The following is a 17264-nucleotide window of genomic DNA, read 5'->3' as shown; positions in this document are numbered from 1 at the left end:
TGTGCTGTTTCATTGTCTGATGAAGAGCAGACACTTGTGTTTTGCATCATTAATGTCATTATCTGCACATTTGGTCCTTTTATTGTGTTTTAAGTTGTGAGAAATGAACTGTAAACTGAAATATTAAAAGAGCAGAAGCAGAAAACACACCTTTTTGTCATTTACATGCCGTTTTTCTACCAGAAGGAGAATGTGCATAAAACGTGCTACATATTAGCACCAGCTCAACACTTTGCAGAAGCAGGTTCTACAGCATTTTCTGCAAAGGGTTCTCATTTTATGGTTGGTTTTCATGACTTGCATATTTTAAAGAATAAGGCTTGAACATGTACACAAATATTTGTTTTCTAGCCACCAGTGCCGGGTGAAGTCTCATGAAGGGCAGCTTTGAAAACTGGCCAATCAGAACTGACTGGGCTCTTTAGGTTTAAAGTAGCTGAGGCTGAGATGAGGGGCTGTTAGAGGGCAGGCAGAGACTCGTGTTTATTTGCTGATTAGCACAAACCGGAACTTGTAATTTATGTATTTTGTTTTACTTCTAATGCAACAAAGTAGTATTGCTTCAAGCACACTCTGCAGCACAATAATAATGTGATGATGGCTCTATACCTCACGGTGCATCTCTCCCAGTCTCCAAACTGGCTTCCAGCAGCAGTTCCTCCAGGTCCTGTCCACAGTTGACACTCACTACACGAGTGACACATAAGAGACTTTTTAAAACAACCTTTTCACAACAAAAAAAAAAAAATCTACTGAATGCATCTGATTTAAAAAAAACATGACATCAGTGTTCACACATTCTCACCGTGCTCCATCACACAGCTGCCAGGCTTGGGGCTTTCAGTGTCGAGAAGATGGAGGGAGAACTCAGGTTTCAGGCCGTTGGGCAGAGCAGAACCGACCACTTCCCCTTCTAGAGCCTCAGCAAAACTCTCTCCCTCGTCTGCAGAGCTCTCGTCAGCAGATTCCTCCCTTTCAACCGGTGGATTTATTTGAGTGACGGCTTCAGGCAAAGATGAGGTGGGGTTGGGACTTTGTGTTGCATCTCCTGCTTGAGGATTTGACTCCTGTGCTCCACCCTGAGTGACAGCTGGTGCCTGCAGATCAGTGTGGACAGAGGGGAAAGACTCTGCTTCCTGTTCATGTGCCTCTGTTTGTTGCTTTGGCCTTGGCTCCTCTTGGTTTGGCTGTTCTGTCTCTGCTAAACTGGGTTTTTCATTTTCTGGTAAGCTGACTAATATTTCCTGCTTCTCTTTCTGTAGAAGTTTCTCCTGTGTTTGGTGTGGTGAGCAGGCCTCCTCTGCCGCCGTTACTACGTCATTCGGTAGCTGTTCCAGTCCAGATGTTAACAGTTCCTGCTGTGGAGGTAAGCTAGTCTGGGGTGGATTCAGTTCCTCTGACTGTTCCCGCTCTTGGGGTATCACCTGCCAATCATTTCCTACAGGACCTTTTGCCGCCTCCTCTTCCTTTTTGTTTCCTTCTACACAAAGCGGCTCAGGTTGGGGGCTTTTAGGGCTCTCGGTTACCTGGTCTGATGAGGAATTTAAAGGCGGGGCTGGTGACTGTAGACTTGGATCTGTGTTTTCAGTTGTAGACTGTGGCTCTAGTTTGCAGGTCTGTGGAGTATTTAGTGCTACAGGACTCTGCTCTGTCATTTTAGAGTCTGTCAACAGAGCGGGTGAGTTCTCCTTCATGTTCTCCTGTGTCAGTTGTGTTTGTGTCTGAATTGCACACGGGGGTTGTGTCTGCTGTGTTGTGTCTACAGGAGTCTTTGGGTGCTCTTTAGACTGGCTGGGAACAGCAGGTACACTTAACTGGAGCTGATGCTGCTCAGGGGGGCTCTCCACCCGGGTCACCATGAAAATCTTATGACCCCTCCCAGGGCTTGAGACGGATATGCAACGTCCAGGAGATGGAGGTGTGCCCGGAGGAGCTGCAGATTCTGTGACGGTGACAGAAATTACACTTGACCCTTTAGAAGGTGAGGCTGAGGATGTATGTGAGGCACTGAGTTGAGACTGTGCAACCCCTGGACGGGTTTGAGTAGCAGTCTGGTTTGAGAGAGTGGAGGAGTTTGAAGTGGAAGAAGATTTTGTTACCACCTCGCTTTCCTCCTCATCCTCAGTGTCAGAGTCAGACTCCAGATTAGTCTGAGGAACATCTGAGTCAGAGCTCGCGCCTGACTGGCTGCTTGTCTGCGTTTCATTTCCTGCCGTTTCATCCTCTTTATCCTCTACGTCACCTCTCTCCTCTGATGCTGATTCTTGCTCCTCCTCCTCCTCCTCTTCTTGCTCTTGTTCTTCCTCTGTGGCAATTTCAGCCATAGAGGCAGAATGCCTCATCTTCTGCTCGTTATCCTCTTTTTCTTTAGCAAGGATGAAATTTCTCTTACAACCATTCTGGATCTCAGCCAGCAGGGCACGCTGCGTCTCAATAAAGCTCTTTACCTAAGAGACAAAAAATAAATACGTAAACAAAAAACACATTTCTAATATGCAAAACAGTCACTGTAACCAGGGCGTTACTTCCTTCATTTGTTTTAGTAAGAAGTATGTTCTTTAACAACAATCTTTTTTTTAAAAAATGGTGGCATCGTGCTGGCATAACAGGTGAAGAAGATCAGAATTCCCTCTACCCACAAAAAAGACGATTGTGGTTTTGTTGGGGATTAATTAACAACTGAGATTTGTTGCCCTATTGGGTATTAATCAGAGCAGTGCCCATATATCATCATATCAGCGTGGCTCATCAATTTGTTTTACAGTTTTTGGACAGGAGAAGTATTTGGCACTGTCCAACACTAAGCTTTCCCTAAACTGTATTAGGTTTTGGTCTTCTCACTGGAATTTCCAGAAAATTAGGTCATTTTATATACAATCAACCAAACTTGAAGAAACCCCCCCCCCCCCCCCCCCCCCCCCCCCCCCCCCCCCCCCCCCCCCCCCCCCCACCCCCACAATTTGATACCTGACCCTCAGATTTCCAGTGCTAAAACATAATGTGTGCGCACTCATACAGTTAAACAGAGCTTAAATGTGTTTTTCAGCACTGAAAACATCACCTCCTGTCCTTATGAAGTTAAGGGTGCTTACAAATCCAGGAAAAATATTGGCAAAGTAAAAAGGCACCTAATTTCAACCCAACAAACACATTTGCACACGGCTGAAATGGGATAAAGCTGCAGAAATATTTGGACTATATTCAACCTTCTCCTTCCTCTCCTCTCCTCTCTACCCTTTACCATTTCTTATTCGCATACTCACAGTTTCTTTCTTGGGCTCCCGGTCAAGGTCGAGACGCAGCAGAGAGGTGTTAACCTTCAGGGCAAGAGACAGGGCCATGAGGCCACCTGTTTTAATCTCATTCTCTCTAAGGTCCAGGCGCAGCAGTCTGGGGCTCTCAGCGATGAATTCGGCCACAGCCACAGCTCCTAGAGCACACAACAACAGGAGCCCAGTCAAAAATGCCAAAATCCAACACACGCGCACACACACGCACACGCACACGCACACACACACACACACGCACACGCACACACAAAAACTACAGCTGAGGAACAAATAGATCATTTCCTACCTTCACAGGACAGCTTGGTGGAAGCAAGGCCCAGCCTGAGCACAGAGCGGTTGGCAATCAGCCCGTCTTTCAGCTTGTGGACTCCTTCATTACCCACTGAATTATGGCCGAGGTTCAGAGTCTCCAGACTCTGTGTGCATGGCTGAGAGGAACAATATTTAAATTACAAGTGGAAAAAATAATGAATAACATAATCACAGTGATCTTGCTGTGCTGTGTTTGTTAACAGTACAGGAATAAGCTTTGTAATTTACAAATGTCAAAAAATAAGCAACGTTGTACTTTATGCAGGATTCAATGCCTACATGTGTTTATAGAAAGTCATTCTTTTCAAATATTGTTGAGATTTGTTTTAAAGGTTTCATGCCCAAGTAGGCAGTTTTGATATTACTTACTATTTACTTGTCCAATAAATAAGAGTATTTATTAAGATCATTCCTGTTAGCTAGTGCTAAAACGTCAAACGCACATTTAAATGAGTGAGCACCATTTCCAAGAAGGAAGCGTCTATGGCTACGGTAGCTTTATGTATCAAATGATGGGAAATGGCCATTAAAATGAAATTCAAAAACTACATCATAGGTTAAAATCGACAAACAGTGAAGTGTAACTGCAGCCCTGCCCATAATGAACATAATTACACCAAGTCAACGAAATTAACCAAATCTCATTAATCATCAGCAATAAATCGGAAATAATGAGATCAACAAATATACTGCAGTGGCTTCATGCAGTCATCTATGTTATGTTACTTAATCTTTTTTTTTTTTAAATACCCAATGGTTTGCAACAAGACCTCTGACCACTAAATACAAGCAGAAAAAAGGCAGTTATCTTTCCTTGACAAGGCTGAAGACGTAATGACTCATCAGAGTCTGTAGTACTAACACAATAAAAAGATGGAAGGAAATGACACTGAGAGGAGGAGATAATGACATTCAATCCCTCAATGACAGATATGTGACTTCAGCAATGGATTATCTGTAACTAACCACTATGAATTTATTCCAGGTTGAACTGGAATTGGCACGACCAGGACATGAGATCACGTTATTCACTTAGTGAGATACGTCAACACAAAATGTCAGGTGTATTAATGACAAGTTTACGCGGAAATGTCCAGTCAAATCAGACGTCATAGCACCTGTTTGCACAGCACACTAATCCACCAGCTACACACCTGTCTAAAGTAATTGAATAGCAGTTTCCAAAAGGATATGCAAGTATGAATGCCCATGAGGAAAATAAACAAAGTTCTAAGTCTTATTTGTCCAGACATTAAGGAGTGTGAAACATAGTCTGTGAAAGCTAAGGAGAAACTGGAAACCCCCAACTTTGCTACGTCTGCTTCAAGCAGGGTCCTGGATGTGACTCACCATTATTCCAGTAAAGATGACATGCTTTATGGGTAAAATGTATTACAATAATTAAATTACAGTCATAAACATTGACTGAGGTAGAATTAAAATGTGCACATGTGCAAGAAAGTGAGCCCTAGCTGGGGGTGGAATGCCCTAGCAGGATATTAAGAAAACTAAGAAATAAATAGCAGACCTCTATTTGGATCACTTCTGTGACAGAGTTAAAAAAATAAATAAATTTAAACACATAGGCTCTTAAAACCTTTGATAAATGTGCCTGGCTTCACTGTCACCAAGTGTGTGTGTGTGTGTGTGTGTGTGTGTGTGTGTACCAGTGCAGCAGCAAGGTAGCCCATGCCATTATGCGTGAGCTGGTTGTTCCATAGCACCAACGTGACGAGGCCTTTCCTCTGTTCTTTTAGTCCCTCACACACATACGCCAGACCTGCACAGAAACACACACAGACCGAGTTCTGATGAGCATCTAGAAGATTACTGTACATAAAATCTTTATGAGGAGCAGTGACAAATGCTTAGCAACTGTAAACTGTAAAGCCCATATTAATATCCCTATGCATTGTCGCAGCTTCTATTGATATAAAGAAGATACATTTCAGGGTTTTTAGGACCCCTTTGATGTCACTTTAAATGAAATCTAAAAGTGAACATGCAACAGAAATACACATAACAAGTGAAAATATATTTCTTCTGCATAAATACATTTGCTTTAGCTTAAAATGAACAGTAAGGCAAATGTTAAGTAAAAACACCCCCCCCCCAAAAAAACAAAAACCCCAAAAAAACCTCAAACCATTTAGTCAGAAAATGAAATTGGCAGCATCAACATGGTATGATTTCCAATTTGAAAAGCAGAAAAAAATGATATGATAAATAATATTCCAGTGTCTCCTCATTCTGTGGGCCAGTGCCAGGACAAAGCAACAGGAATTATTATTAACAGTAAACAGTAATAATATCAACATATTATTATTACTATTACTACTACTGTTGTTGTTGTTCCTATTGTTAATATTATTATTCCTTCCATTTTTTTCTAAAAACACAAGTGACAACCATTAAACGAGCCAACATATCTAATTAGCCTATTGTTACTATTAACCACTTAAATACATATAATTATTGCCTTGAAGGCCTGAAGCGTTAGTCAGACTACAAGTGAAAAAGAGGGTTCATTATGTTATGACTAACGAGTGGTTCAGCTAATATCTGCCCCCTTAAGTCATTATTATAGTAGAATTAATCATCGATCGCTGTATGTACACCAACTGCAACAACAGTGATTCAGTGCTCCCAAAAATACTGCAGTCTTAAAGGACGCAGTAGCATCATGTTGCCTAAATGTGTAGCGGGAGTAAAAATAACATTTTTTGCACAGTGCTGTAACTAAAACATTTGAAATAACTGAAGGTTCTTAGGCCACCCTGTGTGTGAGACCATGTACTTCTTATAGCTTTCATGGCAAGGTTTTTCCTTAATAAAATCAATCTCGCCAGCCACTAAAGACATTTTGTCTTATCCAAAAGGACACTCACCAGGATTGTTTCTTTAAGTGGGGTTTCATTTAATCAGGCTAAAAATCAGTAAATAATATTTTTAAAACAACAACAACAACAAATAACCAGAAAAAACGGGAAAAGATCATTGCTCTAAATACATTTAGACCATTCGTGCTAACATGCCTAGTCACACCCTAAAGGTCCATTTTGAGCAGGGAAAAACCATCACTTATGGGTCAGACCACATCCATCTTTGAACAAATACATCCTTTTGATCTAAATTACACACCAAATCAGGTTTCACAATGGACAAAAAAACAACAACAACAAAAAAACCTTATATCACCTCAGTGGTAGCTAGTAGATGAGAGAAGATGACACTGACACACAACACAACTCATGCTGTAACAGGCAGTAATTACAGCAGCATAAAAATCTGTTTAAAGACATTTAAATGTAACTATTTAACTGGGTAAAGTTTAAAACTACTTAGTTAATGTTTAACTTATGTTTAACATCGAGAACAGACGTTAAAGCTTGCAGCTGCCTTGATATGAAGATACTTCTGTTCAATACCTAATGTTATTTTAATGGTTTGTGTATTAGCTTTCACTTGTTTGCACTGCTTTAATTTTTTATTATTCAGCATTTTGTGTTTGCCTGCTTTTTATTTTACTGCTCGTTATACAAATTTTAAATATCTATATATGATCTACTTCTTTTATTTTGCCCCTTTGCTGAGACTGAAGGATTTAAAAAAAAAGTTTCAGTGAAACAATATTATGGTTCATAGAGCAAACAAATCTAACAACAAATAACACCCTGATGAAACAAAACTGTAAATAAATAAATAAATAAATAATTATGGTACTTGTTACTGTGTCAGAGGACTATTACTGCTTCTTACCAGAGTCCAGGATGTGATTATTACGCAGGTCCAGGATCTGAATGTTGTAGTTGAATTTGAGCAAATTGCCAAGTTGGGCTGAGTCCTGCAGGCCATTGAGCTTGTTGTCAGCAAGGTACAACTCCCGGAGGTTCATATTCATCTTCAGAGCTGTAGCTGTATCAGTGAGATGAAAAACAAAAAAAAAAAAGTGAGGAAGAAAAGGTGAAGAGGTTAAAGAAAACCGTAAAAGGAATAATAATTTTATGTTTAATCAGATAAAAAGCTTCTCTGAAGGTGAAATAAAGCTCCACTTGCTATTGTACATCCTCTGTCACGCCCTAGTACTTTGGCTGACTTACCCAATAACATGAGTGGTCTGCCAGAGAGGCCAGCGTTCTCCAGATGGAGGACTGCCAGGCTGCCACTGATCCTGAGCGCTCGTGCTACAAAGGGAGCCGAGTGGTCCAGTAGGGGAGTGTTACGGGCATCAAGATACTGCAGAGAGCTCGTCTGAGGGGGAAACACCAACAGAGGTGCAAATTATTGGCTATACAACATAAACGTCCCCAAGCCCAAAACAACCCACATAACTGTGATGAAAACAATCATAGCATGCTGGCCAAGCAGGATAAATATGTAAGTGACTGAGTAAAATAGCCAAAACACACAGAAACATGCAAACTTTTAGTAGAACTACTTTGATTTTAACTGAAGCCAAGATAAAGGCAATGAGAAGTAGTTTTGTCATTTATTTAACCTGAGGCAGATCTCAGGGATTCAAGGACATGCACTTGCATTTGTTAATTAGATTCCATTTACTTCATTGAAATGAGTTATGAGTTTTCATTGATAATGTTCAAGCTGAAATATCTGTGCAGCATTGCTTCATAAATCAGACGGTCATTGCTCGGAGACAGGGAATGCCTTTTGGTCCAAGCGCTGATCAAATGCCAAATCGTTTTGATTACAGTAAGACTGTTGTACACAGTTACCACATAATCACTGCACTGTGATTAAGAATGTGATGTTTCTCCCTCTAGGATTAAATTAATGACCCAAACGGAAAATAAAAACAAATAAGTAGGCCACAATATTAAGAATAAAGAGTGCAAAGTAATTTGTTGCTCTGCAGACAGTTTGCATACAGAACAGATCCACAGAAGACGCCATCGCTGTAGCTCTCCACTCTGTGATGAGCCACCTGGAGCAGCAGTAAAGCTACATCCGAATGCTCTTTGTGGATTACAGCTCAGCTTTCAATACAATCATCCTGGATATCCTCATCACAAAACTGGTCACTCTTGGCCTCCTCCCTCTCACATGTGCCTGGATAAAGGACCTGGATAAATGACTCGGCCCTCATCTCTCCTCCACTTGCATGCTGAGCACTGGCTCCCAACAGGGTGTGTGCTGAGCCCCCTCCTGTATTGCCACTACACCTACGACTGTAGTTCAGCCCACAACAGAAACCTCATCATCAAGTTTGTTAATGACAGCAAACTTGATGAGTCGGACTCATCTCAAAGGGAGATGGGGCAGCCTACAGAGAGGAAGTCCTCAAGTTGGCAGCATGGTGTTCAGAGAACAAGCTGGCAGTGAACACCAAGAAAACCAAAGAGGTCATTGTCGACTTCAGGAGGCACAGCACCGACTTAGCTCCACTATACATCAAAGGTGAGTGTGTGGGGGGGGTCCACACCTTCCGTTTTCTCTGTGTCCTCATCTCCGCTGACATCTCCTGGACAGACAACATCACAGCGGCCATCAAGAAGGCCCAGCAGCGGCTGCACTTCCTGATGGTCCTCAGGAAGTACAAACTGGACTCCAACCTGCTGCTGACCTTCTACCGCTCGTCCATTGAGAGCCTGCTGACTTATTGAACCACAGTATGGTACAGCAGCTGCACTAAGGCAGATAGAGTGAGTTTTCATAGAGTAGTCAGGGCAGCACAGAAGATCATAGGCTGCCCTGTCCCCTCCCTGATTGACATTTATTTCTCTGCCTCAGCAGAGCAACAAACATCATCAAGGACAGTTCCAATCTTGGTTTTGACCTGTTCAACCTGCTTCCATCAGGGAAGCGCTACAGGTGCATCAGCACAAAGACTGTCAGAATCAAGAATACTTTCTTCCCAAAAGCCATAACCACCCTGAACTCAGACATACACTGACAACACAGTTCCACCCCCCAATCCAAGGACTTCCCTCTATACACAGACTACACGACTACCATCACCACTGTGCAATACTTAATTTACATGCAATAACCCACACTGTAAATATATAACACAACCCCCCCAACACCCCCATTTGTATATTTTATATTTTTGAATACTGTTCATATGTACATAGTGCTGTAGAACTGTGCATCTCACCTCCCTTTCTTTTCCCAGATCTGCACTGAGTAGGAGATGCTCAGTATCTTATTGTACATGTGTATAGTGACAATAAAAGGCATTCTATTCTATTCTATTCTATTTGTGCTGTTCACCACAGTACATCAAGCCTAACCAACCTAACACACACAAAAATCACTGCTTTTTTGATAAACGTGTTTGAATAGTTCGGGAGGTTTTTTTGGTTATGAATCACACGTACCACAAAAAAATAATAATAATATGATCAAATGTAATAGCTCAGGTGTGACCATAACCACTCCTGTGGTAACCAGCAACTCCATATGGTTTGCTTTGATTAAACAACAGCTGTTCACATCAGCTGTTTTCTCACATGTGCTGCTGTCGTCCTTGTATATCAACGTGTTTAACCGTCAGTGATTTGGATTCTTAATAGTAATAAGTGATGACTGACATCAAAGGGTGACTTATGTTTGTGCTGACAGAGCAGCAGCACTGACGATGAAAGGTCGGAGATAAGAAACAACAGAGAATCTTGGTCTTTTCCCCCTAGACACAAACCAATGACTACAGAATGCAAAGTAAGAACACAAGTAAGCCACAGTTTGAGATTCAGCCTGAAGAACTTTCTCACTAAAAACAACAAAGCCTTTTTACATTTTTCGATCACTTGTGTATATGGTCTTCAATGACTTTTCTGAGGACAGATTTTCTTTCTTTCAGTCATTCCACCATCTTCTGTCACAGTTCAGCTATTGTTTTACTACTTGTTTTTTATGTGCAAAACAAAGCACATCCTCTTGATTTTAAGGTTTTCTAAATCAGCACATAACAGAAAACTGGTCCTAGTGGGACCATTAAAAAAAACTCAGATGAATACAAACAGATGATATACACAATGTCATTATTTATTTAAGAAAAAACTAAATAAAAATATAGAAGGAGAGAAACAACCCATGACTCAATACCTCGCAAAAGCCTCTTTAGCATTAAGCTAAAGAGTTGCTCACATCATTGTGAAGACATTCTGGCACACTCTGTTTTATTCAGTTGATTGAGATTTGCAGGGATTTATTCATGTACAGCTCTTTTAAGGACTAGCAACAGCTTTTCATTCAGGGTTGACATTCACCTTGATTCTTGTCTTTTTCAGCATTGTAGTGTTGTAGACCTGCTGCTGTGATCCTGTTGCATGACCAAATTTCAGACAAGCCTCAGCTGTCAGACACATGGCCTCACATTTGACTCTAGAATACTTTGGTATAAAGACGAGTTGACAAAATCCTCAATAACTGGAAAGTCCCCAGGTCATGTGGCCTCAAAACAAGCCTCACTGTGCAGCCCCTAACTGATACTTACCACAATTTTTTTTTTTTTTTAACTAAGCACTAAGAATGCCCTTTATTTTTCACACACTGCTTTGACACTTTGGCTTAGTTTTTGTTAAATAAATAATCGCAAGGTGTAATTTGTCATGTTGTTTTTCAAGCAAGGTTGTATTTATCTCACTCTACCGGATAAAGACCAGATATTTTTTATAATGTCCCAATGCACTTCATTTGGTGTCTTTACTTTTATATTGTCTCTTTTTTAAATCATCTGTTATTTTAGAAAGATGAATGATTAAGTGACTTTTTTTAAATCTAGTGACAGTACTTTTCATTTATTTTACTTTACATTTATTTACTAGTTGTTATTGTGCCAGGTTAACTCCTACTATTGCAGTTTGCATTACTAAGAGCCCGATGACCACTTTTTCCTCATGGGTATATGTATGGGCAGAAACAACCCTCCTGGTCTTTCAAGTTAAACTCTGCTCAACACCCTGACCCTGATTTGCACACTGTCGTTGTTGGTGTATGGGAGGACAATCTCTCACCTTTCGCATCATGTGAGCTGCAGCCTGCCATCCTCGTGTGCCAATGTGCTTGTTGAAGGAGATGTTGAGATGTGTGGCCGACTCATAGTACTCTATCATGTCAAAGAGAGCTGATGCACCCTGAGGGGGAGGAAGAGGGAGAGATTAGGAGAAACATTAACCAACTTGTGACAAATTAAAATCTAACAACTTAAACAACTCTCACAGTTGGTTCATAGTGTTAAAACACAGAAAGAGATGTTGTAAAGCAGCTTGGAGCAGTTGTCGTTGCCAGGGTAACAATCCCTCAGGGCAGGTGAGAAGTGCTTCTTTCCATAGGGGCCTCAGGTGTATGTAGAGATACTACAGCTCGAAGGGCAAGTTCATATGCTTGTGCAACTGTTTACTGTTGTAAAGCAAAATATTAAGATTCAGCACTATTCAAAATAACTGAGAACTGACTTTTTATTTCCAGATTAGGGCTGCAACGTGTAGTAAAAGAATGAGTCCCATTAAAATGCACCAAAATGATACACTGTGAAATGAGAGCCACTGGACCACTGATTTTGCACTCAAAACCATCTGAGCAGCTTACAGTGTTCACAATGATTGCTTCTGTCTGACAAGTTTCAGTCCAAAAATTCTGACAACATGCATTTCACTTATGCACGGTACAATCATCAGATTCTAAATAAAACCAGCCTCACCAACAGCTCTCATCACTGGTGACAGGGTCATGCACTGTGAAATTATCCCTAACGGTGAGACTGTGAATAATGAGCTCGATTTTAACTCCCTGACCTGTCGCAGTTTGTGTTTGGGGTGAGTATCTGAACTGTGGTTAAACTACTGTTCTCCTACACCCAGCACACTTAAACACTAAGGATTTTGGCACTGACCCCTAATTGTACTTAGCAGATTTGGCTTCCTGCAACTTTGTCCTTTTAAACAACAGTAAGTTCATGTAGAAGAATCACTGTTTTGACACATTGGAGGAGGTCTGGTGCACTTTGTAATCACACATGAAGCAATGAAAAAGAAGCTGAAAAGGTTCATGCTTTGAATGGAACTGTGTAAAGGCTCTTTTTGTTGAAAAGTAAAGTACAAAATGTTTGATTCACTTGTCCAACAAGCAACGTCATCATGTTGTTTCTGAAATATTCCAGAGTACTACAAAAACCTAAGTGCTGTGTGACTGTGAGACTCCAAATGTGCGTGGTAAGAATCCGATGCAGGACTAAAATAAAATATCAGGTGATCAAGAATAATGTAAGTGCACTCATGATCAGGGTTTTAATCTGGTTTTAATAATGATGTCGGGGGGGCAACTCAGTATATCAGTAATTCCTGACAAATTAGACAAAGATGATGGCACTGTAGCGAGGATAGATGTCTGGTTCTTTTGCCTTTTCCATTTTCCAAATATAAATCATAGCTGAGCATATCAGCATGCTGCTGCAACGCTAGATCTCATGACTGGATTCTGTGTTTCTCATCTGTTTCAATGGAAAAAATATAAAAATAAACATATAATAATATCGAAATAAATAAATAAACTGACCCCACAACTGATCAACTAACTGCAGGAGGTGATCCAGATTAAATGTGAGATTATCCTTTTCTGATGCTGATAAAAACTAACAAAGTCAGACAGGCTATGCTACTGCACAGTATCTCCTAACCTTTCCACTTTGCATTCGTTTGTACTGGAAGACATTACTGAGTATACAGCAATGTGTGTTTATCTACAGGGTGGAGGAAGATGAGTCATATTCAGTCCAATAAAAGCCATCCTGTAACTCTGCTTCCCGTGCTTGCGCCTCCACAGGCTTCTTAAAACATCTCTCTCTAACCATTTTTCTCCTTTCATCTTCCCATTTCATTCCCAACAAGACGCCACTGCTGCACAGTCGAGTCAAGTACGAGCCAAATCAAGCCATCTACTGTATACCTCTCACACCCACTCAAAAATGAACCCATCCTCTTCCCGAGTCGATTTATTTTCTATGCCAGCTTCCTCTAATCCCAGCTCATCCGGCAACACTACTTCAGTATTTTCTCCTTTCAGAGCTTCATTTCATCTCAGGCGAGACACTTGCCTGAGACTGAAAAGCTGCTCTCTGGTGACTCAGTCACTGACTCATTCTGCCACTTTATTCACATTCCTGGGGTAGAGTTGCATGTTGGGTGAAATTTAAAACAAACAAAAAAACCCACATAGATCACTCTACACTGTCACTTACAATTAAAAAAATAATAATTATGGTTTTTTTGGACTGAAATAAAATGACACATAATGTTTCTCCGATTTACTTAGTAAAGGAATTTGTGAGCTGGATAGTGTTGATATATGTTACGGTATCAATGCTCCGGAGCTGATAATGCACTCTTTAAGCTCTACACAAAACATCTGCTAATATCGGTGCAGAAACCCTTCAGCACTGGTATAAAAATGTTATCCATTTGGTTGTCTGTATATGTTTATCTAGTGCATGAAAACTGATCCATGACTCACTGCATTTACACCTGGTATTAAAATGTGTTTTTTCCATCTGGACTGTGCGAACATTGTGACTGGATCACAATAGGCAAATTAGTTAGAGCTGGCAGACTTGTTACTGGTTAAGTAAAGCAGGTCCGTGAATGGATGTATAAACTTTTGTAAGGTTTGAAACTGTGACGCAAGACCCACTTGTGGGGTAAATAATACCTACCAACTACAGGTAGGGCGTCTATGAAGTGAAACTAATTTGAATGAATGGGATTTTTGTTGGGGAAGTAAACAAGAATTTGCTGGTGTCATTATGGTGACCTCTATTTATCTAAAATTAACTTTTTTGTTGTCTGTGGTCTATAAATATTCTGGCATGTATGGTCTTTTACTCTGAAGAGGTTCTTTTACACACACCAAGAAAGAACCACTGTTTAAACTAGTTCTGCGAAATTTTTCTTTTTCCCTTAAGTATCGATTGTGTTTACATCTGCTGAGATCACAACTCATCTGTCCTTGCTCATTAAATCACATGCATAGTCTCCAAGTCAGGGGTCTCAAACTCGCAACCCGGGGGCCACTTGCAGTCCACATAACCCCTACTTGCGGCCTGTATAGAATTAGAATTCAACTTTAATGTCATTGCACATGTTACAAGTACAAAGCAACAAAATGCAGTTTGCATCCATCCAGAAGTGCTTTAGCAATAATATTAATATTATTATATTAATTGTATATTGACATGAAGAAATATAATGCAATTTGGTCCTCGAAGTTACTTTTTTGTTAGGGAGGATTTGTTTGCTGTTGAGTGCAATGTTAAAATAAGTTCTTTAAAACCAAAAAATTATTTAATATGAAGGTAATATGAGCAGAGAGCACAAATATGTTGAGCTATTGGCTGTGTTAGTTCAGTGAGAGAGTTATTTATAAAGAAAACATTTTTCACTAGAAGTCAAAAACTAATGTCTACACTTATGTTTGCATTTTTATTTTGTGCACAAAATTATAGCAGAAGTCCTGCCACATGTCTGGCGAGAGTACCAACTTGTTTATTTGGTAGTTCAATGAAAGGCTTCAGTTCATTAAGAGTGAGAAGAAGAAAAAAATTGCGTTCACATTTGCAGTTTGGTTTTCATATACAATATCTGAAATTTAAAAAACAAACAAACAAACAAAAGACTACATTTTAGGAAATATTGGTTGGTGTTTTCTTGTTTGTTTGTTTCCGTTACTACTTGAACACTAAAGTTGCCCTCCAATGAGATAACAGTGCCCGCAGTGGCCCACAGCTCATTTAAGTTTGAGACCCTGCTCTAAATAATAGCATAAAACACTGATGCATATTTTAATATTTAAAGACATCGAGTTAGGTTTTCTTTCAGGTCACTGAAAGAAAACCTTTCTGCATTTTTAACTACCCATGATTAAATAAAGTGAAAGCTGCCCAGAACCATCAGGTTTCCAAGACCTCAAGGACAGCAAGTTAACTAACAGACTCTGCAGCGTGCTGAAAAACAGCAGGTGACAGGGAGCTAAATTAATTCTGCAGTTAAAGAGTGAAAGTACTGACACAGTTTTGACAGACAGGGATTAAGTAATGAGCAGTAATTAAACCTTATGCTCCAAAGCAAACTTCTTCCTGTATGACTCTGGCAACAGAGTATGTGTGTTTGGAGCGTGTATGACAGGAAGTGGTCAGTGTCCATGTGTTCCACACTACAACACTGTCTATCTGTGCATGTCTGCAGCCCAAACATTTTAATGGTGTTTACATAAGTGGACATCTGGGGTAATCAGAAAACTCGTGACCACATACTTCATATCCTGCTAGTCCTGTAATCGTGGAAAAGTTAATGAGAGTGTAACTGAAAGCATGAATCAAACATGAAAGAAGATGAGAAAAGGGGGAGAAGCAGATATTTAAAGCATCTTACATCTTCATCCAGGTTGGTTTGCTCCAGGTCCACCAATTTAAACTGGACCCTCTTCAAAATCTCTTCCAGAGACTCGCATGCTTTGTAGTCCAGCTTTTCACCTAAAATAAATCCACATACACTTGGTCAATTAACCATTCAGCCATGCAGTATTAGATGCCTTTTATAAATTAAAGTTAGAAAAATTGCAATTACTGTTTTCCACACGTTACACTGTTAATTGTACTGTATCGTTTGTGACTGTTGTAGTGGGGTGGTTTTTTTTTTTTTTTTGGTCTGGTACTTACCTTTTAAATCTAAGCATTCATTTCGCTGTGTCAGGTCTTTCAGTTCCTACAGAAACAAAAACAAGTAGTGTCAGGAAGGGTTTCCCCATTGAAGCAATCTTTTCTTTTCACATGTTCAAGTCTTCACGTGATTCAGCAGGCAGTTCACGAAATGGTAGACCACACATAAATCAAGATAAACAATTGCTGCTAAAAAAGCATCTGCAGCATACATTAGCTCCAGGCTGCGTTAGAGTATTTAACTTCTGGTTTTGTTTTAGGATGCACTGAAAGGGAATGCTGAGTCACCCCCAATGATGACAACTTCAGCTGTATGGGATAGTGTGTTACAGAAAGTGTTACAGTTAATACAAAGTTTTGCAACATGGATGGGAACTGAGTCTCAAAGTGAAAACCTAAAGGCATGTAAAAGTGAAACTAAACTCTAAACCCAAATGATTCATTTGGAAACTACAAATCACTGAAAAACTGACACATACACCCACAAAATGTAGAAACAAGCAATATTTCCTGTATCAGTGCCAGTAACGGCCTGTTTGAGGGCATGAGACGATCATGAGTTTGTCTGTGTGAGTTGGTAGAAACATTTGTATTCACAGTTAAACGGGCCACAGCATCAAATGATCTTTTAAAACCCAACATGCTAGTGACTTAAAGGTGAAAACTTTTACCTCTTGCGCCAGTAGAAGACCTAACCACCCACAGAAACATTAAAAACATACAGGGTGCTGCCCTCAACACTATGTACAGGCAAATCCCCTCTCTCCAGTTGACTGCCCAACCAATTCAGCATGAACTTCATAACCCCGGCCTTCCTGTCTCACTGTTATTACTAATGTGTATTGCTGAAGGTGATCACACTGGTTTATTTGTACTGTGAATTCATTGCCTAACATAACTTATGAGTTCCCTAACACACACAAATATCACATGACAAATTGCTCAAAACATTGCAGTATTAATACAAGCAGCAGGAAATGCAATGAAATTAA

General features: G+C 40.2%; 1 protein-coding gene across 3 annotated transcripts in view; it reads right to left on the bottom strand.

Moving 5' to 3' along the window:
- ppp1r37 (protein phosphatase 1, regulatory subunit 37) overlaps window positions 1-17264 on the bottom strand; it is a 45111-nt gene that overhangs the window by 4845 nt on the left and 23002 nt on the right. For all 3 annotated transcript variants that reach the window (XM_003450831.5, XM_019355512.2, XM_005455751.4), the window contains 10 exons: window positions 16273-16318; window positions 15986-16086; window positions 11579-11698; window positions 7703-7853; window positions 7362-7517; window positions 5270-5382; window positions 3577-3718; window positions 3264-3430; window positions 806-2447; window positions 610-687 (listed from right to left, as the gene is read on the bottom strand). In XM_003450831.5, the coding sequence (XP_003450879.1) occupies window positions 611-687; window positions 806-2447; window positions 3264-3430; window positions 3577-3718; window positions 5270-5382; window positions 7362-7517; window positions 7703-7853; window positions 11579-11698; window positions 15986-16086; window positions 16273-16318 (2715 nt within the window). In that variant the 3' untranslated portion in view covers window position 610. The remainder of the gene's footprint in view (window positions 1-609; window positions 688-805; window positions 2448-3263; window positions 3431-3576; window positions 3719-5269; window positions 5383-7361; window positions 7518-7702; window positions 7854-11578; window positions 11699-15985; window positions 16087-16272; window positions 16319-17264) is intronic.

The sequence above is a fragment of the Oreochromis niloticus genome, linkage group LG14 (genome assembly GCF_001858045.2).
Source record: "Oreochromis niloticus isolate F11D_XX linkage group LG14, O_niloticus_UMD_NMBU, whole genome shotgun sequence".
In the NCBI taxonomy this organism is placed as follows: Eukaryota; Metazoa; Chordata; class Actinopteri; order Cichliformes; family Cichlidae; genus Oreochromis; species Oreochromis niloticus.
This window is presented reverse-complemented; position numbering and strand designations above follow the sequence as displayed.